Genomic DNA, 23,208 nt, shown 5'->3' on the forward strand with positions numbered 1-23,208 from the left:
TATTTTAAATATTATTAAATATTAATTATCATGTCATTACTTAATGTAAAAATTATGTCCTATATTACAATTTTAATAATTAATGAATGAGTATTTAACAAGAGAATCATGAATATTATAAAATTAAGAGATTAAAATTATAAATTTAAAATAAAAAGATCAAAATCACATATTTAATATTATAGAAGGAATAAAAATGTAATTTAAAAAAAATATAAGCTAATAAAGTCATTAAAGTTGAGGCTAAATTTTATTTTTTATATTATTTTTTTAATTTATAATCATCCAAGTGGCAATTTTACATATACAAGCAAAGTTAAACAAGATATACACTTGTTCAATGCCCTAACATGTACCGGGGATGAGAATATTCATCTACTTTAACTTAATTAATTTTAATTTCAATTTTTAAGAAGTCACCTATCTCATTTTAAATGTTGGCTCAAGTTATTCTCATTCTACAAATATCCAAGTTTTGATCATTTGCACAAAGAAAGTATGAGTTTTTTTGTTTCATCTTCCATTTATATTTTCATTCGTACATCAATTTTTAACGTAATGAATAAGTTTTTCATAAATTAAAATTAATTTATAGTTAAAAAATTTACAAAATTATCTTATATTAATTAATTAATTAATTTATTTATTTATTTTGATTTTTCCTTGGAATATCTACCGCTGATAGTAGTGACTAATCTCCTCGTTACGTTGAAGGCACCTCAAAAGATGGTTTAATTTATTTAAAATTTATTTTTAATTTATGCATAAGTTAATTTTAATTTATAAAAAAAATATTTTTTATTTTTATTTTCTTTTTATAAGTGTTTATGGATAAAAGTATCCAAATAGATCTTAACTCATTATGTTTATTTCTAAGAATAAACAACTCATTTTTGTTTATTTTTCCATTTCGAACAATTATTTATATTAAAAGTAATTTTTGTAGGAATTGTTGAATAATTAGCAATTAATCAGTGAAAAAATCAAAACTATATTGAAATCATATAATTTAAAAAAAAAAAATCAAATTGTAAAACCTTGGAATAGTAAATGTAGGAAGAAGTGAAAAGAAATTCTTAAAATAAAGATAATATTTTAATTTTTTTAATGTAAAATTAAAATGCACCGCACGGAGTATTTTTTTTCTACTAATAATATATATAATAATATATAAAATAATATATAAAGACGACAATAACGTTTATACATAAAAGTTTGTGCATATTAATTGTTATAAAATTTAAAATTTAAGATTAAAAAGATAATAAATATTGAAAGTCAAAAAAGGAAAAATAAAATCCCATATTTTTTAACGTAACAATTCAAACCCAAACAGGACGGTGTTACTTAAATTAATTTAATTTGGATGGGTTAATAATTTTTTAAAATCAGATGAAATGAAATATAGCCGATTAAAGTTACTATTTAATTTTGAGACGCGATTAAAGTAAATATTTTTATACTATCAAATATCAATAAATTAAAATAATCTTAAATATAATTTAAAAGTAATTATTATAAAAAAATAATATCTTTTAATTATATAAACAATTCGAATTCATACATATATTTTTATACTATATTATATATACTTTGAATGTATTTCAAATAATTATTCAAATTAAGAAGATAATTACTTAATTTTATCCTAACTGAGACGTGATGAATTGGTTGGGTTATGAGTAAAAGCAATTGAGCATATAGGAAGGAAATACAAATAGCGTAGTGGCAGTGGCGGCGAAGGAAGGCGATGTAACGAATCCTGTTCCTGTTCCTGTTCCTGTTCCTGTTCGTGCGCTCTTCTCAATCTCGTGTTAAGTTTCTAGGTATGGCATAATACATTCAATTCTGCAACGTATCTCCTTGATTCTGGGTTACCTTCATCTCCTGTTAAGTAGTGTTTTATACAACGTATCTCTTTTATTTTTCTTTTTGTCTAATCTGTTTCTCCTTTTTCTTAGGCTGCGATTGGTTTTAAACACTCGTATTCTTCATCATGAACCGTGGCAAGGAATTCCAGACAAGTATCCTTTTGTTAATTCACCTTTACACTGTTCCTATTATTTGTCAAAATTTATCTTATCAGCGTTTCAATTTCCAGAATCGATAACATTCTATTCATCTGAGTTACAGTTTTTCAAAATGTCGTAGTGCGTATATTTTGCAACGTTTGTATTTACAGTACTGTATTTAAAGCCACGGCTGTTATTTTGTCCGCTTACTAGCTTTCTATTGCACAGTAATGACATTAAATGGTGCAAAATTGTCAGATATAGTTAATAATTTTCTTTCTCTCTCTCTATCTGTTTTAATTTTTTTATGATCAACCACAGAACCTATATTCACAAAAGTCATAATAGTCTGCTTATTGATGGTAAACTGAAAGACTAAGAGAGATAGTAGTCACGCAGTCTAAACCCTAGTCAAACGATAAGAAATATATATTCAAAAAAATAACGTATCTTCTTCAAGGATAAGGAAATAAGGAAAAGCTCTTAAACTAGGAAAGACAATATATAACTGTTTATCTCTGCTCCCTCCCCCACTCTTTTTAGGAGACAAAGCAGACAGGTCATACTTTCATAGCTCTTTAATGGTTGCTTCAACGTAACGATATAAAGCAAATCCAATGACATGGTTAGATGTTAGGATTCAGGAAATCAGGGTGATTTTATTTGGCTTTTCTCTTATTTGACAGTTTAATTTATGGTATACTTAACCATGTAATATAGCTCAGTCTGCCCCCAATAGAACTACCAATCATTGTCAGCAGCAGAATGAGGAAGATGTGGTATGTCCACTTTCATGATTCTCTCTATGAGTCTGTGCCTCTCTCTCTCTCTATGTTTTTCTTTCTAAATTTTATTTTTGATTCATTCATCTGTTCAGTAAAAAGTACTGCAATTCTTTGCTATTGAATTGAAATGGCAGAGTGTTGTAAGGACTGCAAAACACACTGTTTAGGCGTGATAACTCATCTTCTGCATAAGAACTCTAAATTGCAGTATGATAACTAGCATGGAGATACTCTTGGGAATTAATGAGACCAACCCCCCTTCCCCCTTCTGTAAATTTAAAATGGACACTAAACGAAAGTATTAAGAGTGTAACTCTCTTAACACTCTGGACGTAGTTCGGGAAAAACTATTTCCACTATACAAGGATGACAATGTTTCTTCCATGACAATTGACAATAGAAGATCTGTCAATCTTTTCATTCTACAGTACAAAGTTTATTTTCTCGGATTATACTTACGTTTGAGGTAACTCTCTTTTCGAGAATTACAAGTGTATATTTCTTTACTAAGAAGCTTTCCCTTTGCTTCCACTCTTAACCCTTCGATTCTTCTATTTGTACAAGTTAATAAGTGATTTGCAAATGTCAAGGCAACAACTCGATCTTCCTAGAACTTTGTTTCAGGGGACACAAACCCACCCTCGATTTTAGTGAAATCTGTTTCAAACAAAGGGTATAGTTTCCGTTGTAGGGTTTCTTGAATGTGGTCAAATGTGGTCCTCCGTTGATTATAGAGAAATTCCAACAAACTCTGCCTTTCAACATAATTGATAGATGGCAAATTTTTTTTTGATAGATAACATTGGTCTTAAAGTTAATTTATTTACTACTGTACATAATCTCTAGGTATTTATTTTGACTAAATAACTAGTGTACATTGAGCATTTTTAGTTCAGTTTACCCTCCCTGACATATATCTAAAGAGTTGACCTTGTATCTAAATGACTGGATGTGTACATTATTGACCTATATCTAAGGAATATGTTTTTTCTTTCTCTTAATTTCATTGGACTACTTGAATAATATATTTTTATTGTTGTCAGAAGTTTAATTGTTTTGTATTATGTTACCATTTTATAGTTTACACGTATTTCATTTTCATGAAGCGTTCAGCCAGCCAGTGTAATTTGTAATTTATTCAGACCTGACAGTCGAGGACAGAGCAACAAAAACTTTAATTAATAGATAACATGATCTTGCTGCAAGACTCTAATGTTTGGGCCTGACTTAAATTATTTACACTATAACTTGGTATTTGTTTATAACTAGTGTACAGTGAGCACTTTTAGTTGTATGTACCCTTCTGGACCTATATCTAACACCTTGTATCTAAACAGCTGGATACGTACATTGACTAATATATCAGGAATATTTAGTTTCTCTTAATTGCATTCAAGGAAAACAAAAGTGGAATTGTTTTGTACTATACCATTATATAATTTATTTGTATTTCATTTTAACTCTTGTATAAGTTTCTGCAGGATTCTCTAAAAAATTGTATCTCATCAGATTTGACAACATTTGCAATCTCCTCTGGAGATGTTGCTGCTGGCTTCACAGGTGAGTCAGCTGAAGATCTTGAGTTTATATAATCATCCTATACCTAATTGTTATTCTTCCTTAGGAAAGATGATAAAAAATAGTTCCTTAATAATGATATTGAAGTATCTGTCTTAGAAGTTACTCTAAATTTATAATTAACTAGGCACAGGCTCCTGAATACTAACTACATTTATGATCAGTTGATAACATATGAAAATAATGTTTCACTTCCTAAAATTCAGGTATTATCTTGAAAATAATGTCCTTTTCTTATTATCTTATAGCCTTTTTTTTTTATCAGTGCTATTCGATCAATTGATCATCAATCTTACCTTTCTTTGCCTCGATTTTCAACAATCAGGTGCACATGCGTCAGAAGCTCTGTCTTGTAATTCATCAGTCTCAACTTCTGTTTGTGTGCAAAGCAAAACTGTCAAGGGTTCTGTAATTCCAAAAAGTTATCCAAAATCTCCTGGTTTGATGAAGCCAAGTAGCTTAATGTCTATACATAGAAATGGAAGCTTAACCAGAACGATATCCAAGACTGTGGCTGATCCAGAAGACGATATCAAAATTCTACACAAGGTAATCAGTTGGTGATTATGATGTTTCATATTGCTTATGAATATGATATCATGTGGCATCACTGCTTCTTGCTTATTTATTCATTTTGTGAGGTGGTAGAGTTCTTGCATTGACGATGAATACTTAGAAAGATGTTATGGTCTTGTTTCCTTGATACTTGCTTCACTTATTTGGATAATTTGTAAGAGGAAAAATTTCTCCTCGTCCTTTTTTGCCATCTCTAGTATCTGTTTTTATAACTTTTATTTAATATACTTTGGAATAAGAAATGGACAAAAAATTCCATTCATTGAACTTTGTTTCAAGTGTTTTACATTTTCACTATAACTGCTGTGGAAGTGGAACTAAGATGTTTTGATAATGTAAATGCTTTATTTTGCAGGCTCCTCGTTTGCGTTCTAATTTTACAGCAGCCACTCCTCCAAGTACATATCACCAAGGAGGAAAATTTTCATCATTCGCCAACCCAAGATGCCATGTTTTCTCCCCCACAAACTACAAGCCAAATACCTCTACTAACTATAGACCAAATGGGAGAGTATCTAGTGTAAATGATAGATTTTTGTTGAGTGACAAAATCAGGAGTGGAGAATCTGAAATGTCAATGGAAATGACTCGGGGTCCTCGGGGTCGTTACAACAATCCTCTTCTACAATCGTCAGCTGTTAAGGATGAGCTTGCAATCACAATATGTAGAGACCAATATAACCTTTCAGATTTCCAAACCGAATACGAAACTGCTAAATTTTATGTGATCAAATCTTTCAATGAAGATGATGTTCATAAGGGTGTTAAATATAATGTTTGGACAAGTACTCCAAATGGAAATGAGAAGTTGCACGCAGCATTCCTTGATGCAGAAGCTAAATTGAAACAGACAGGCACGATGTATCCAGTCTTCCTCTTTTTCTCGGTGAGTTCAAATCTTTATTCACAAGTGGTCTCTCCCTCTTTTATTTTTTGTTCAGAAGGGGTGTAACATTAATAAATAAACTCTTTTTTTAATTGATATTTTAGATATTGATATCTTGTTAGAGGTATGTATTTTATTTTATTCTCTTTCTTGAGGTTAAATTATCATCAAAAAGAAAAACCATGAGAAGAACATGAACGTCAGTTCATGTTTTCCTTTTATATTTATGTCCAATAATTGTCAAAAATAAAATTTTTTTCTTAAATTGTCTGATTAAAATGCCAAAATCATTTATTCTCTTCCAAATTATAATAGGAATATCTTTGATGTAAGTTTATTTGTCATGCATGCACAACTATGCATCCGCTGATATATTTTTAGATTTGGGAATTCATTTTCAAATCTTTATAGATTCTAGATGAATTTTTTACTCAAATCAGGTTAATGCTAGCAGACAGTTTGTTGGAGTGGCTGAGATGCTTGGGCCGGTGGACTTTAAAAAAGACATGAACTTTTGGAAACTTGATAAGTACAATGGGTTCTTCCCAATTAAGTGGCATATAATAAAAGATGTTCCCAACAATCGGCTTGAGCATATCATCCTTCCAAACAATGAGAACAAGCCTGTAACTTTCACCAGGGACACACAAGAGGTAATTCTTAACTTGATGGCATTAAACTGCACCTATGCTTGCTTTTATAGAGACAGAAAAAATTAGTTATTGTATAAGTTGGGTTTAGTTATTTACTGACAGAAAGTTGTAAGTGGTATATACAAATAGTTTGTGTAAATGACATGATAATTTGTATACCACTATAGAGTCGATGTTCTTGTGTATTTCAAGTGGGGAAATTTTCTTTAAAAGGAAAAGTAAATCTCTACTATATATAATGTAGTGTCAATTGATCAATGATTAGGTCAAGCATCAGTGCATATCATGATGCTGGTTATTTCCATTTCTCTGGAGAAAGTTATTTATTAATTTTGGATTCTAGAGGAAGTGTGATTTTTATTTTTTATTTTTTTATCCTTCAAGGTGTCAAAATGTTTGAATCCAATGACTTTTTTTTAATTATTTTTTGGTAAATTCATCCAATGACTTGTATAATCTATCTAAGTAGATTATTAGATTGGATTGCACTTTTCAACTCTCTAACCCCCACAATCCAATGGATTGGGTTAGAACATGTTGAGTTGACTTATTTAATTTTTAACTATTGACATTGATTTATAGTGTTTAATTTGTGTTTTATTTACTTATCAAGATTTTTTTTTATAATTGTTTTGTCAACTTATTTTAGCATTGTTGATAGACTTATTAAGTACATGTTTTATCGAACATTTGAATCATTTAATTCATTACTAGTTTTGTAACATTTTTTTTTTCTCTTTTGTAATTATATTTGATAATTTAAGGCAAATAAAATGAAAATTTTAGGCAAAAAAATGGAAATAGTTTATAATATTAATAATTTATAAAATTAAATTAATTTTTTTTTATAAAATTAGATGTAATATCAACAAAACAGTAATTTTATTATTTAAACATAATTTATATCTTATTCTATTATTATCTGATCCATATTAAATACAATGCATGATACAATAATGTTATTATCTAGTGTGTCCTAATTATCGAACAAAATTATCCAATTCTCGCATCATATCATATCTTGAAAAACACTAAATAAATCTTATAGTTATTGACTCAATATTTTGTTAGATTATCATTAAATTTGTAATTATCTGGTTTGCAGATTGGACTGAAGGAGGGACTGCAGATGCTGAATATTTTTAAAAATTATTCGGCTAAGACATCTCTATTGGATGATTTTGTCTTTTATGAGAAGCGAGAGAAGTTATTTCGTTCCCAGAGGAGTACTAAGCATGTAAGGTCAGAACAGGAAGTATATGGCAATAGCAATGACAATTACGAGGTATGTTCCATTTACATTTTCTCCAATGGTTCGTAGTTCTTACTTATTTCTGCAATTTGAACATAGAAGATATGTGCTTTTCCATAAGTGCACTCGACTGGAATATTGTAATGCTATGATGTTATATTGGTCATTAGTCACTTCCTTTTTGTCTTTTTTGTGTTTTTATATTTTTACTTTTGCGTTTGTGATCGTTTGTCTTATAATTTTCTGCAGAACACTGTCAAGGCAAGAGAGAAGAAAATAGAGATGCAATCGAGTGGTACCAAGCAAGGTACTCTCGTCAACCTTACAAAAAATCTTTCTCTCGATTCCTCTGGAAAACAAGGCTCTAGATAGCAAGATTTGTAGGGGAGAAAAAGAGAGCCAGATTAGATATTTATTTCTACACATGCATTTTAGAATTGCAGTTTGGTTTGTTTAGAGATTCTGACGCATACGGTTCCTTTTCAAATTATTACATGATTTGTGTGATATGTCGATAAGACGATCATGACACATTTTAAGTTCGACCAATTATATTTATATTACTTGATGTTTGCAATTGGCAAACGGTCGAGGAGGTATTTGTTAGTATGGTACGATCACTTCGATGTTTCCTATGTTTCTGTATCATTCATGAGCTTTTACTAATTTGTTTCACGTTGATGAGCGCCCAGTTCCAAAGTGGCAAAGTTGGTTAATACGAAAGCTATGTTTTGTTTGGTTGATTTCTTTTATTTGATTATGCCATTGGATTATTTTATTTTTATTTTTTTAGTTGATATGTATACTAAAGATAAAAATATTTCATTGCTTGTACTTTTTTTTTTCTCAAGAATTTGCAAGAATAATAAAAATATTTCATTGTTTGTACTTTCTTTTTTTCTTCTTCAAGAATTTGCTAGAATAATAAAAATAATGCTTATCGATTTTATTATGTTGTTATATTTAATTTGTTTTAAAATAAAGATTTGTTAAAAATAAATTATTATATATATATATAATCACTAATAAAAGTAAAAGAAAATGTATTTCCACGGTTTTTAAAACTGAACTTCAACCAATGAACGTAATGTTTTAACTTTCAAATGGTTTAATTATGATTAAATTTAAAATACTATTTTAATTCTTAATATAATATATTAAACAACAATAAAAAAATAATATAATATTCATAGTTTTATAATATTAAAATTAAACTTTAATTGTAAATGTTTTTTTTTTTATCGTTTCTGGAGTATTCGATAGCAGTGACTAATCTCCTTGCTACGTTAGAAATACTTTAAAAGGTAGGATAGTTAGCTCCAAGATTTAAAGCGGCTGCATACACAAGGCAGGATTCTAATAGTAAATGTTATAACTTATAATTTCTATTTAAAATTAAACATGAAATTGAAAGTAATGAAAATAATTGGCACAAGAGAATTGCATACAATTTTAACTAGAAAGACAAAAATAAAATTAAGCGTTTTTATAATTATTATTAATGCAAAGTAATCATGATAAGCAGTGATTTAAAAATCGGACCGAACTGGCCGGTCGTACCGGTTAGACCGGGAACCGGTGGTCCAGCTGGTCCGAATCTTAAGTTGGATCAGTTATGCAGTTGACCTGTTTCAAACCAGATTGAACCGGTCAATTTTTTGGTTCAACCGGTGAACCGATGGATCAAACCGGTTCAATCATTTTTTTTCTTTTTTTTTATAATTTTTTTAAGAGACCATAAACAAAAAATAATAATAATGAAAATTGAATCTCTTAATGAAAAAGCAAGGAGTCTTATTAAATATAACAATGACTACTTGTTCTAATATATTTATTTGCAATATATACAACTTAAATAACTTTTATAATATATTATTAATTTTAAATTATATATTTAATAATATAATATTTATGTAAATATTACATATATTATTTTGTGATATTAATTGTAAGCATATTATATATGTACATATTATTTATATTTTTAATTTGTATTAATATACCGTTTAACATGTAATTTTTTATGTATTTTTTACAAAATAAAAATAAAAATAATTTTAAATAAGATAGAAAAATTGAAATTTAAAATAAGATATGAATTTATTAAAATTTATAAGTATAAAATATATTTAATATGAATATTTTTTTAATAAAAATAAATAAAAACTGAGTTATGCGGTTCAATTAATGACCCACCGGTTCAACCTTTGACCCACTGACCCAGTACCTTAACCGGTTCGATGACCGGTCCGGTTTTTAAAACTATGATGATAAGGGTGGTGTCATCTTTAAATAGAAATATTTTACTGCTTCTTGTATTTTAAAGAGAGTTTTTAAACAATTAATTTTTCCCAATTAATCTGCGTGAAACGTACACAAGTAAGCCATTTTTTAAACATATTTAGGAGAGTCTATTTTTTTTTTGGTGATAATTTAATAGTCTATCTAGTGCTTGTTTTTGTTTCCTCTTTAGTATCAATCGTGGATGATGCATTCATACTCTAACCTAACTTGGTCTATGGCTGACATTAGGGTCTTAGAAATTCAAGTGTTAAAAGTTTGATTTGCAAATTATTTATGCATTATATATTAAATATGTCATTGAAATTATAAAAAAAAATAAAAAAGAAAGTGCCTCTCGTACCAAAAATGTTTCATAGAACACTCTTTACCATTCTACATTCAGGGAGTGAAAAAAAAGAAGAAAAAAGTCTAAGATAATAAGTGAAATGAAGAGAGATGATGAGAAATAATAAATATCGATAAAGTGTTTGTAAAATAGTAATGTTAATATTTATGTGAGCATGTAATAAGGATATACATTTCTAGGAGTGTGGGGATGGATGTAAATTATAGTATTTCAAAAAAATGTTTAATAGAATTTTTAATATAGCGAAAGGTTTTGGTATGGTGGGAAGTGGAAGCATTAAGCAGGGGGCAGTGGTGGGAATAGCATTGTGACGTCGAAGAGTGAGAGAGGGAGATTGATTTCGTTTCGATGACAGAGAATCTGAAGCATAGTGTGGATTTGGAATGCAGCAGCGATAACAATAGGCCGTCAAAGATATCAAAAATCGAGTATCTGAGTGACGTTGACGAAGAAAAACAAGGGATGAGCCAAAACCCTAGTAATAGGATTCAACGCTATTTGTTCGCAATCGAGTATATCGGGACTCGCTTCTCCGGTTCTCAGAAGCAGCTCAAAGACCGCACCGTCGTCGGTGTTCTCGAGGTAGCTTTACGTTACCATACAACTAACATCACCATTTCCATTATCACAAATTACAATCAAATCAATTGTCTTGTTGTAGGAGGCTTTTTCTAAATTTCTTGGCCACCCAGTGCCTGTCTCTTGTTCAAGTCGAACTGTGAGTATCGCTGCCATTATCGCTATTCAAAAATCCGTTACATTACATATATTCTAATTGAACTCTGTTATGCAATTGCAGGATGCTGGAGTGCATGCCTTGTCCAATGTTTGTCATGTGGATATTCAACGGACCAGCAAAAGGAAGCCCGGTGAAGTGGTCCGTTACATAAACCTTAACTTGCCTTTAAACATGATACTCTTACTAATCAATATATGCTTATCTAGTATTTGTATGGAACCATTTAACTTGTCAACAAGCTATTCATGCCTTTTATCATAACATCACCATCTTCAATTTTACTGCTCTTCCTGTGTCTTTGTTTGCCTTCCTCTTTTTAGTTTTGCATTTTCCTTGGATGTGTGTGGGCTGGAGTGGGAATGTGGGATGTAGCTCCCCATCAATTTTGTAATTACTGATTGACTTTTTTTTTTTTTTTTTTTTTTTTCCTTTTTCATTTGTTAATTGAGTGTATTGATTAAATTGACAGAGGGGAATGTCTGTAGTAATTAGTATTATTTATTTCTTAGTAAATTCCTTTTTTTGTTGTTGTAAAAATGCAGTTACCACCTCACGAACCTGCTGTGGTTGGAAGGGCTGTGAACCATTTCTTACAGGTATGTTCTTCTGTGATCTACTGAACTGTAAATCATTTAAATAAATGTAGTGCTTGTTCTGTCTTGACAAAATGCTTGTTCTTCTTACACCATGTGGAAGAAGAAAGAAACTGTGAAGATAGTTGGGTTCTCTAACCCCACATTGCTGCAAACAGAGCATGCTTGCAATTTTTTTTGTAAATGGTTTGCAATTTACTTTCCATCATCTTATGCATGAAAGTTTCTCAATCCTATTGAACTGTCTTCAAGGTACATTATGTTGAGGCCAAAACTTGCATCACAGCTAATATCTGATCTATTGTTTTTGTGTATTCAGTGTGGATTTTGCTAATGCTTTTGCTTACTCACTAGATTTGCTGTTTGTGACAGCTTTCTGTCTGTGTGGATTCTTAATATTTATAATTAGAATGAATTTCAGCTTTCTAATCTATTGCAGGAAGATTAATGAATTATTGAATTCTTAAACAAGTGTTTGAACTAAATTTTATTACCAACTAGTTTTTGCTTGCAAAAAATTGAAGTTGTGGTTCTGAAAACCTGAAGCATTTCTCAAATTTTGTTCATTAACTGATGTCGCTCAAGTATACTGTTTGTGCTCAAAAGCTCCTGACAGTTGTTTTTTGCAATTTGATTTATTTTAGAAGCATGACAGTGACGTTATGGTTATTGATGTTCGATGTGTTCCATCTGATTTTCATGCCAGATTTAAAGCACAAGAGCGCACGTGAGTAATCAAGAATCTAGATTTTGCTTCTAAAAGACTAAACATAAAACATGCATTGATTATCAATTGTATTAAAGTATATAACATCACTGGCTTTTGTAAAGTTCTATTCGATGCAAGATATTCATTCATAGCTGATATTTGCTTGATCTATGAAATTGTACTTTATTTATATAAAATAGTGACTGTGGAGAATATCACAGTAAGGTTCATCTAATCATCTTAGACTTTCTCACACTGGCTACTATTCTGTGCATTTTATAGAATTCTCTCTCTCTCTCTCTCTCTCTCTCTCTCTCTCTCTCTCTTTCAGTTGTATGATCATTTGTAGTAATTGATAATTATTTGGAACTACCTTTCAGATACTTCTATCGATTGCTGTCTGGACCAGAGCCTTTGTCAACCTTCGAGAAAGATCGAGCATGGCATGTACCTGAGGAGCTTAATCTTCCAGCTATGCAAGTTAGTTAACAGCTCCTTATATTTACTAGATTGTCAATCTTTCATCTATGCAAGTTATTGATGATATGCATGCAGGAAGCATGCAAAGTTCTTATTGGATGCCATGATTTTAGTTCCTTCAGAGCAGCTGGTTGTCAGGTTGTGTTTTTTCTCCAATATTGTAAACAATAATTTATAAAATTCTACATTCCTCTTGAGGGATGATTGGGACTAGACAGTATGCAGTGGTTTATTTGACAAGCTTTACAGTTATCAAATGGTAGTCATGATTGAATTTTAATTTAAAGGATTTATTTTAGTATAATGCTCCGTGTACATTCTTTCTAAAGTGTTATTTGCATGTCTTTTTTTCATTTCAAAATTTTCATTCCTGTTTTGAAGTTCTACAACATCCCATTACAGGCAAAATCACCAATTAGAACTTTGGATGAACTCAGTGTCACCGAGGTAATTGAAAGTCCATATTTTCCATCTGTAATGGATAGAGAAAACCATAATAAAGTCAGTGATCTTGTTAGCTTCCCCAGCAACTCTGAAACTGACATTCCTCCTAGTTCTAGTCCAAGCATTGATAAGGTAATGACATCAAGTCAAAGCGTAGGATTTGGCAAAAGAAGGCGACATCGATGTTTGGTGGTAACAGCACGTGCACGTGCTTTTCTTTATCATCAGGTGGGTTGTCTTCCTTTTAATTGAATGCACTAGATTCTATGTTTTCGGTTGGGATTTAGTCCTCCATGTTCTATCCAATCTGTTCTGAATACAGTTGTTAATTCATTTCAGGTCAGACTACTTGTTGGTGTTCTCAAGGCTGTTGGCACTGGAAACTTAACAATTCCGGACGGTACTCATACCATTAATCTCTATTGACGCGTGTTATATAATATATTCACAAACACTTGATTTTGTTTGGGCTTAAAAATTTGTCTCACATAGCGCACTTTTCAGTTGAAAGAATTTTGAATGCGAAGACTGTTACTGCCGCAAGTCCAATGGCCCCGGCATGTGGTCTCTACCTAGGGGAGGTGAAATATGATCTACCGAATACTTGAAAGGGCCTCTCGGAAACACGCCGTGGGCTCAATCCAATGGACCTGTAGATGTGCCATCAAGGATTTTTATTTAATTTAAAGTCCACCAGCAGTGGATTAATTTTGTCCCTTGTATCTCTTCATATTCTCGTTTAACGTTACTCGGACTCCCATCATTACTTCCCTCCCTTTTACTTTAAAATTTTTAGAAGAAAATTATTAAAAAAATTTCGCAAACTCCATGGTGATTGTCTAATTAAGCCATTGGCTACCCATTCCAAATTAAGAGATTCAGTTATATTTTTTTAGAGGAAGTCAATGGAATTATTTGTGTTTTAAGTAAATGAGACGAAATCAAATCTCCTACCTTTTTAATCTATTTAAAAATAAAAATTTTGTACATCAATTGTTGACTTTTGCACGAACGCTCGATTTGCAATTAGATGACGGGTAGCATTATGCAGTAAGATTTATTTTACTAGTTTGAAAAATGGCATGATTGTGTTTTGTCAAGTAATTTAATCCAAAATCAGTTGGTTTCTAAACTTGGCTACTTAAGCTATGATCGCAAGTGGCAGTTTACTTTCAAAGTAAAACGGGTTTGAAGAACAATTTCTTTTTCCCAAGAAAAACCATAATTCTAATATAAAATTTTAAAACTTATCCATGACATTCTTGCCTACTGAACCTTAAACATAACTCCAGATTTAACGGTTAGAACTTAGAAACAGTACCCTGCGGGTAAAAGACTGAAAATGAGATGAAAAAATGACTTTTAACTTAGTACGATAGGATTACAATGCCTGCTTACTGCCTTGTAATATGCTTGCGCGGATTTAAAACGTCGAGCGAAAGCGAAGGGAAAAATAAAACAGGAAGCAAAATTACAAAATCTGCTCTTGCTATAAATTGTGACTATAATACACCATGTGACGAAGGCATTTCAACTAAAATATTAATGACATAGACTGCTAGATCAAGAGAAGAGGCTACTCCATGAAAGTCCTGATAGCTGCGTGAATTGCACTGGTACGAGCAGAACTTCTTTTCTGTATTAGTGAGTGTGGTCCACTCCAGACAGACTGACTATTTTGGGGGAAGAGAATTCCACATAAACTTGAAAGCTTGGGGTTTTCACTGTACAAGCTCTCAAGGAGCTTACCTTTCTGCTCTTTATCTTGTGACCCCTAGAAACAGATTGAACTATTAAGTACACTTATCAACAGAAAATATGCGAATAATCATAATGACAAGTCCAAACAACTGCACAGATCCACATGTGATTTCTTGTATTAAGGGTTAATCAAATACTGTAATTTGCTAGATCAAACATCGAGTGAAATACCTTGTGTTTCTTCTGTTGATTGACTGCTGCAGCTTGTCCTTCTTGTTGCTTTGTTCTATATTCATCATGAAGAACGGTTGCATCACCAACATTTGATTTCTCTGCCAAGGTTCCCCCATGTTTTAAAGTTTCATCCATCTCTCTCTTCTGACTGTTCATTTCAATCTCTTCCTCATCTTCTTCCTCTTCATTCTCCTCTTCCTCATCCCCTTCCTCTTGAACTTGGTCGTCGTCGTCATCATCATTATCAACATCAATGTTCACGTGCTTTCTCTCAGATGGGCTACAATGCTTCTCACTAATCTCTATCTTCATCACCTCTCCTTTGTCTTCATCAACATCTCCATCAGTGCCCATAGATTCATCTATATTTGATGATGAATCCTCACCACCGGGACTCTCTACTTGTATTGATTCCTAAAACATAAGGCAGTACAAAATCTATTTATAAAGTAGATATTTAGATTTCTTCAATACTTGTACTATGATCCTCAAGCCATATGTTACCAAAGGTAATGGAAATCAAACAAGAGAATACCATCAAGCAACTTGAAAAACATTGTTTGATGATAACTAGCATAATAAATTGCACCAAGGCAAAGATATAAAGCCAGTCCAGCTATATTCTTTTCTATCGTTTTCTTAATGAATTGCAGCAGAATAACCATGAAGAAAATATCAAATCAGAAAAATATATTAAAGCTATAAAATTGAACAAGTAAATCTCTTGTGGTTCCATCATTTCAGTTCAGAATTTTACCATTGAGACACGATATATACCCTAAACTGTCTCCAAGTATTGCCAAACATGTATCCAAAAGATAAAGTGCAGGCAAAAAACATTAAAATACCTCGTGCTTAAACTCTTTAGCATGCTTTTCACCACCAGTTCCAAAATTGCCTCTAGCAATTCGGGCATTCTCCTCTCGTTCCTTCCTACGTCGCTTTAGAACACAAATAGCACATAAACAATCATGTTTATGGTGTCTTCTGCAAATGAGATAAAGTATAAGCATGCAAATAATTTCAATGATCAGTTATCCATTAACAATTCTCATCATCGATTGAAAGATGGCGGGAAAAGAGTTAAAAGCAAGGAATCCTTTGTCATAAACTCAACATCATTGATATTTGTTTTGGAATCACTTACGTTTATAAATGAACAAAAAGGATACATTTTACAAAACTTAAACGAAGGAAACACAATTCCCAAAAAAACAAAAAGCTTCTCTAAACCCTTTAAGAAAGATACACTATCAGACAATATCAGATTTCTGGGAATAAGTGTTGGTCTACAATCTACTTGTAATCTTGTATTGTTCACTTGATCATAACATACAATGAACATTATTGACGAGTGATTTCATTTAGCTTACGTGATAGCCACTTAAGTCATTTCCAAACCCTAAACTGTAAACCATGCAAGAACAATTACCATATAAGGAATTATAGTACCATATAAAAAATAGTGTTAAATAGCAGTTTGGGAATACACACCCATGACGCTTTTTTGTCTTCTGTTTCACTTGACCACCCTTCCCTACTTTTCCATCACCAGTCAGTGTAACGTCTTCTGCTGAAGTCCTCTCTATACCTGATACATTACAAAAATATAAGCCCATGTTGCTATCACGGCAAAGCATTTAACATAAAATGAAAATCATCTGTTTTCAGAAGATTAGGTATGCAAAAGTAATGTTCTTAATTTGTGGGGTAGGGATATGATCAATAAGATAAGTGTTAGGAACTAGGGATTGAAATGAGAAAGAAAAGAAAGATTTTATTGAATACGATGAAAAGAACAAGGCATATGAGAGAAATCTCTCCTCCAAGGGTTTCCACTTGACAAGGAGAAAATGCTCAATTTACAAGTGATAATACATCTGAATGAACCCTTCTATCCTTCCCCTTATTTGTATCTAATCAAGCCCTCTAATTAACTAACTCATTAATATTCTAACTGTCCTAATTTACTTCCTCTTCACCATAGTCCTAACAGTAAGAGAATTGGTTGCTTCGGAGGAGCTTCCCAGATTATCTCCAATGTGTTTAGATATCTAATATCTAATGATGAGTGGAACAGTCTGGGATAAGATAGGATGTAATTGAATTAAAATATCATACTGTTGTTTCCGTATTTTACAATAGAATAGAGTTTCCACTCAATTGTATGGGAAGTAATTGAAATGGTTAGTGGATTAGGAAACTAGACCCCATAGTCCCATACCCCTCAAATTTGGGGGAGGAAAAAATCCAACGGATGGAATAGATTCCATTGGGTTTCATTCCATTTATTCAATTTTACACAGTACAACAGATCTAGCTAGACATTAAGACAAAAGTCAAGTTGAAATGAACTAATTATCATTCTAAAACTTTATGAACATCAATTTTGGAGCTAGATTTTTGAGAATGAAATCTCAGAAAGGCAAATTGCTTAACTAAAATTCTTGGTTTAAAAATTATAAAATCTATCATTTACTTCCTCCCCTTCTCTTCCCCAAATTGTTCATAGAAAAACAAAATATAAAATATGGGACGCAGAGAAAAACAGAGGCAGAGGAAAAAAAACTACATAGCCTACTTAAACATTTTCTTCATACGGAAAGATTCCTCTTGAAAACATTGTATAACAAAAATATTTAAAAAAATGAAGGAATAGATACATATTTCCAGACATTTCATGCAAAACATATCCTGAAAAAACAAAGGCAAGACTAAAATCACTAAATGCTTTATATCTCTCATCCTCATAAAGAACAATGGAAGGATAGTATTTTGATTTTAATATATACACATATACATGGATGTCTCACCCTTGGTCCCTTTGGATGGTTCACTGTAAAGCCCAGCCGCACTCCAATACTTCATAAAGTTCTTCTTTACTCGTCTCATAAGATCCAAGATATAGTCACCCTTATTGTTATACTTGTAACAGTTGTCCCAAATGTATTGAACATCCTTAAATACATCCTCCGAATTTATATACTTTTCATTCTTTTCAAGATTGTTGCATATAGTTCCAAAATCCATTGGGGTGTCTATGATATCAAAATAGTCCTGGTTCCAGACAGCATTATGACATTAGATTAGACACAATTAATCATTATTCATTCAAAAAATAATTATAAGTTTAATTATATATCATGTTAGTGTCTGGCTGAAAAATTATCATAGATCCTTGTAGAATATAACCTCTATGCCTACCAAGAGAGAGAAAGACAGCTTGCTTGTAGAACAATTATTTGGGAAATATCCCATTAGTTTCACTTAAGCTATTACTTCATAGTATTAGCGTGTAATAATAAGTTTTACTAGGCAATAATTTCTGGAAGCATGCAAGCTGTAGATGATTGATTCACTGAACAAAAGGAATTTAACAAAACAATGTTTAGGGGCAGAAATTGAGGAAGAGAAATATCTAGCATATCAAGGGAATGGGAACCAAACATGAAATAAGTGTCATTCAAATTTAAAAAAAAAAAAAAAGAAAAATCCATGGAAAAAATTGACTTACAGGAATTCCCAGAGCTTCAGGATTGACAGGAACATTGAATGGCTCAGCTGCATCCATTTTCATTACCTTCCTTATAACCTGCGCAAAACAAACCAAATGCATTATAATTGATGATGTAATGGTTGGAAATAGAAGACAATGTTAAAAAAAAAAAAAACAACTTATATCAAATCTCCAACACACCACTAAGGAAGCATCCAATTCCTGCTTATTATATCGGGAATTCTGTTGAGGGGCCTTTCTTTCTCTTGGGTCGGTGATCTCAGTGGAAGCTGACAATGGTTTGCCTGTCTGCTCAGCATTTGATCCCAAAATCTTAGAAGACTTAATTTTTATGCTACCAGTTCTCTTTGACAGAGTTCCCAGCTTCATATCAGGCAATGAATTCGCACTATCTTCCATTCTCTCGGCATTCACGCCTTGTTTCTCAAGCCCGTGTTGCTGACTACTCTTATCAGTATCGCTTTGTGTGGGAGCATCAGATGAGGTGGGTTGGGAGTCCAACAATTTAGGTGTCTTGAGCTTCACCTTAACACGCCCTACCGACTTCCCGATAGCCTTATCAACAGAACCATCAGGATTTATGTTAGCAAGATTGTAATGCTGATCCGTCCCGGTGGAAGAAGGTGTATCAACTTCCATTCCAGAGTTATCTTTATCATTACCATACTCATCCAAACCAGAGGTTTCTTCCTTATTTTGACCCCCACCATTACTAAGGTTCTCACTAGCACTGGTTCCATGCTCAGTGGTGCCTTTTGCCTTCCCTTTCTTATGTCCACGCTTACGCTTCATGTTCTATCTTCTAACCAAATACGACTCTCACCGTGCTCTAAAAACAAATTCAGACCAAAATCAAATCACAACACTACAAAGTACTGTAATTTATGCATCTCATCTCAATATAGAACAAATTGCAAAGCACATGGTAACATTATGTTTCCCACCGACAAGAGTGAGAAGAGCGTGATTTGAATGAGAAAAAAAACTAGTGTTTTAGCTAAATGAAATTGAATTGTGGGTAAAACAATTAAAGAAAAAACAACTAAAGACAATATCTATGAAGAAAAGGAAACAAATTAGAGAGTTGAGAAAAGCAATTACAAGGAGCGAAAATTGGGTATTGGCAGAAAGGTGTGGATTTCTTTGAAATGCGGAAGTGAGCGAAAGGAACGCAACTATGGAGAGGTGAGTCTGACAACGCTTCCTTCACTTGAGCTCACGGTGTCGCGTTCACCGTCCACGGAGGAGCAACACCGCGACGCCACCGGAACACTGAATCCCAACCTCTATCTTCTAAACCTCAAAACGCTTCGTTTCATTAGGGCTTTCTCTTTACACAGAAGAACTACGTGTAAATTCTATTGACTTTATACTTCTATGTAATTACAATGTAGTTATTTACTAATTTTTAAATATATCCGTTATCAAATAAAGTATTAATAGATAATATATTTTCTATCGATTTAATCTGTAAATTATGAAATGTAATTTTTATTATTATATGTATTAAATAATAAATAATTCAAATATTTATAAATTTTAATTTAATAATAAATTTCTTTATATATCAAGTAATAATATATAATTTGACATAATTGATAATTTGTTTTTTAAACATATCGATTAAAATTGATGATATGAATAAAAAAATAAAATTTTAAAAATAATCTTCAGTTCTTTATTAAAAATACGTTTAATAATAATTTTAAAACTATAAAAAAAATAGGATAAAAATATGCGAGGTCTTTTATTCGTGGATGTAATTATGGTCAAATTACAAGATTTATGGAGAGAATGATAGAGATGATATTAATCACAAAAGATGAGACATTAAAAGAGATAAATTGCCTTAACTTTGATAATTTTAGCGTAGAAATAAACTACAATGAGGCTTTTGATGGCCACAAATGATGTTGGCAAGATTTGGCTATGATGGTTTCTTGAAAAGTTTAATTAATTAAAAATATTTAATTATGTTTTTACTCATTAAATTTAGAATAATTAATTTTTTTATTTATTAAATTTAAAATTTATATTTTTAATCTCTATAATTTTAAAAATATTATTTTATTTGTTGCATATATTTTTATGTTTTAAAATTAAAACATGTGTTTTTAATTTTTAGAATTTAAAAATAATTTTAGTTCCTCAAATTTAAAATTTATCCTTTTAATCTCTATAATTTTAAAAATATTTTTTAATCTTTTATAATCACTATTAATATAATTGATAATAATTATGTCAATTAATTTAATGTGATATTTTTGTTGACGATAATATTAGTAGAAAAAATTTGTATAACTAATTTTCTAATAATATTGGAGCAAAAGAATTAAAATAATATTTTTATTTATATTTTAAAAATTAAAAGTACATATTTTAGATTTGAGTCATAAAAAATATACAAAAGACTAAAATAATATTTTCTAAATTATATATACTAAAAAATATATTTTAAATTTGAGATATTAAAATATTATATATATATTTTGAGGACTAAAAATATAAAATTTAAATTTTATAAACCAAAATAATATAAAACTCAAATTTAGAGAAATAAAAACATAATTAAGTAAATTAAAAATATATATGAAACAAGTAAGATTGGTGTTTGTAAAAATGTTTTAGTACATGTCTAGGTAAGTAAGATGAAAATATTCTTATGATGCTTTTTGTTTCTAAATTTAAAATTTGTGTTTTAAGTGTCAAAATAAAATTTATTTTTTTAATCTTATAACATTTAAAAAATATTATTTTAGTTTCTAATAACATAATTGATGATGATAAATTAAGAGGAATTAAAATAATATATTTTTTATTTATATTTCGAAGATTAAAAATACAAATTTTAATTTTGAGAGATTAAATTAATAATTTTTTTATATAAATTTTAAGGATTAAAAATAAATATTTTAAATTTAAAGAAACAAATATATACTTCAAATTTAAAGGAATAAAATCATATTTAAACTTATAATATAATTTCTCTTCATGTTGAATTTCTGTTAAGATTAATAATTTGAGTTTTTGGATGGAGGGTGAGATTGGACTTGTGAATTGGTTTACATTGAGTGAAAGAATTTCAACAGAAAAGAAATATGATAGTAAATCTGTCGAAATATTAAACAAAACATTGTCTCACGAACAAAATGTTATCTTTTATGTTGTGCATTTAGTTAGTTTATGTAACTCCCATAAATCTAATGGTAAATTAGTACTTTTTACAAATTTCAAGTTCATTATAAGCTTATATACATTTTCTTTTAAGAATTTAAATGATAATTTTTCTTCTAAATTTTAGACTTACGATTTATTTGCAAGTTTGAATTTGTTAGGCTGTTTTTACAAAATATTTACAAGTAGCATAAAAAACTTGCTTTTCTTAGCTACGAAGCAAAACTTTTATTGTACGTTCAACTTAATGAGATTGAGTGGAGACATTGCTGAGGTAGAACAATTTATTTGTTAGGAAGTTGCGGAGAAAATATGTCTATTTTAATCGATTCTTCATGTCTAAATACAAAAGTTTTATTTTTTAAGGTCTAAGTTTTTATGGAATGTTGATGAAAAAAAAAATTATGGAACGTTGGCGTAAAAAAAAAAGGAATGCTGTGATATTTAAAGCTAAGCTACCATTTTTGGGAGAAAAAAATTATTATTACCTATAGGAAATCTGGTAAAGAGAATAATCTTAAAAAAAGATAAACTCATATTTTACCTATAGTCATGATTTTTATCATATTTTATTAAAATTATGAATTTTGAAACACCTAAAAAATATGAGTCAAAATTAAAGATGACTATGAGGACATTGATATGATTGAATATGTTTGATTCCACATATTAAAGAGAGAATTTAAAATGCTGAAGATAAAAAATAATGAATTTATTAAAGATTATTTTAATACATTAATAAGTGTTGTAAATTAAATATTTTTTACTTTTACACAATATTTTAAGATTTTATCTTAGATTAATCTAATTTGTCTAAAAAATAAGTAAAATTTGTATAAAAATGACACTTACAAATCATTGTAAATCAAATATGACTTCTTGGTTAGACATTTACAAATCATAAAGATTGTTGAAAGACTCAAAAGTTTAAAAGCAAGATTTTTGCAATTAGTCTTTGAAGAGTCTCACTATTATAAAGTTAACCAAGAATTATGAGAATTGAGAAGTGATGAAGTTATCAAAGATGCCTTTAAGGAAAAAGAATTCTAAATTCCAACATTCTTTCAATAACAATAAAAGAAAAGTCAAGACTTCTTTAAAAGAAATAGCTCAAGTCACTTTTTGGATGTCTATGGTCCAATTTTTTTTTAAAAAAATTTTGTTAAATGAGTCACATTAAATAATCATTAAATTAAAGTCAAAAGTTAAAAGTTGGGTTTAAAAT

The 23,208-nt window shown here is 30.3% G+C and overlaps 3 protein-coding genes across 6 annotated transcripts; 2 read left to right on the forward strand and 1 right to left on the reverse strand.

Moving 5' to 3' along the window:
• Positions 1-1,665: 1,665 nt before the first annotated feature.
• Positions 1,666-8,319, forward strand: LOC109803914 (YTH domain-containing protein ECT4). Of its 2 annotated transcripts, XM_020365592.3 has the most exons (9): positions 1,666-1,826; positions 1,962-2,024; positions 2,733-2,791; positions 4,279-4,357; positions 4,701-4,924; positions 5,307-5,837; positions 6,278-6,490; positions 7,596-7,775; positions 7,992-8,319. In XM_020365592.3, the coding sequence occupies exons 2-9, from the start codon at positions 1,997-1,999 to the stop codon at positions 8,112-8,114; spliced, it is 1,437 nt and encodes a 478-aa protein (XP_020221181.1). In that variant the 5' UTR covers positions 1,666-1,826; positions 1,962-1,996; the 3' UTR covers positions 8,115-8,319. The 2 variants fall into 2 exon arrangements, with proteins under 2 accessions (XP_020221181.1, XP_082923758.1); XM_083067632.1 differs by lacking the exon at positions 6,278-6,490.
• Positions 8,320-10,353: 2,034 nt separating this feature from the next.
• On the forward strand, positions 10,354-14,252 carry LOC109803675 (Pseudouridine synthase family protein). Of its 3 annotated transcripts, none has more exons than XM_083067633.1 (10): positions 10,359-10,974; positions 11,054-11,110; positions 11,192-11,269; positions 11,674-11,727; positions 12,372-12,451; positions 12,814-12,913; positions 12,989-13,051; positions 13,316-13,585; positions 13,697-13,757; positions 13,862-14,252. In XM_083067633.1, the coding sequence occupies exons 1-10, from the start codon at positions 10,741-10,743 to the stop codon at positions 13,963-13,965; spliced, it is 1,101 nt and encodes a 366-aa protein (XP_082923759.1). In that variant the 5' UTR covers positions 10,359-10,740; the 3' UTR covers positions 13,966-14,252. The 3 variants fall into 3 exon arrangements, with proteins under 3 accessions (XP_020220948.1, XP_082923759.1, XP_020220946.1); XM_020365357.3 differs by having other exon boundaries at positions 10,399-10,974; positions 12,369-12,451; XM_020365359.3 differs by lacking the exon at positions 12,989-13,051 and having other exon boundaries at positions 10,354-10,974; positions 12,369-12,451.
• Positions 14,253-14,700: 448 nt separating this feature from the next.
• On the reverse strand, positions 14,701-20,153 carry LOC109804456 (DNA-binding bromodomain-containing protein). The gene is made up of 8 exons (XM_020366284.3): positions 19,911-20,153; positions 18,990-19,638; positions 18,807-18,884; positions 18,106-18,349; positions 16,787-16,883; positions 16,141-16,279; positions 15,290-15,706; positions 14,701-15,131 (listed from the first exon to the last, which is right to left on the reverse strand). Exons 2-8 carry the CDS (start codon positions 19,599-19,601, stop codon positions 14,934-14,936), a joined length of 1,785 nt encoding a protein of 594 aa, XP_020221873.1. The 5' UTR covers positions 19,602-19,638; positions 19,911-20,153; the 3' UTR covers positions 14,701-14,933.
• Positions 20,154-23,208: the final 3,055 nt, after the last annotated feature.

Source organism: Cajanus cajan, chromosome 1 (assembly GCF_000230855.2).
Source record: "Cajanus cajan strain Asha chromosome 1, NIPB_CcT2T_4, whole genome shotgun sequence".
In the NCBI taxonomy this organism is placed as follows: domain Eukaryota; kingdom Viridiplantae; phylum Streptophyta; class Magnoliopsida; order Fabales; family Fabaceae; genus Cajanus; species Cajanus cajan.

Excerpts from the sequence above, each read along its gene's own strand:
- LOC109803914 (XM_020365592.3), top strand. The coding sequence starts at position 1,997 with ATGAACCGTGGCAAGGAATTCCAGACAA. Across the intron at positions 4,358-4,700 it reads TGTTGCTGCTGGCTTCACAG|GTGCACATGCGTCAGAAGCT; the intron begins GTGAGTCAGCTG and ends TTCAACAATCAG. Across the intron at positions 5,838-6,277 it reads CAGTCTTCCTCTTTTTCTCG|GTTAATGCTAGCAGACAGTT; the intron begins GTGAGTTCAAAT and ends TACTCAAATCAG.
- LOC109803675 (XM_020365357.3), top strand. The coding sequence starts at position 10,741 with ATGACAGAGAATCTGAAGCATAGTGTGGATTTGGAATGCAGCAGCGAT. Across the intron at positions 11,111-11,191 it reads TCTCTTGTTCAAGTCGAACT|GATGCTGGAGTGCATGCCTT; the intron begins GTGAGTATCGCT and ends ATGCAATTGCAG. Across the intron at positions 12,452-12,813 it reads TTTAAAGCACAAGAGCGCAC|ATACTTCTATCGATTGCTGT; the intron begins GTGAGTAATCAA and ends ACTACCTTTCAG.
- LOC109804456 (XM_020366284.3), bottom strand. The coding sequence starts at position 19,601 with ATGAAGCGTAAGCGTGGACATAAGAAAGGGAAGGCAAAAGGCACCACT. Across the intron at positions 16,280-16,786 it reads AAGACAAAAAAGCGTCATGG|AAGACACCATAAACATGATT; the intron begins GTGTGTATTCCC and ends TCTCATTTGCAG. Across the intron at positions 15,707-16,140 it reads CTAAAGAGTTTAAGCACGAG|GAATCAATACAAGTAGAGAG; the intron begins GTATTTTAATGT and ends CTTATGTTTTAG.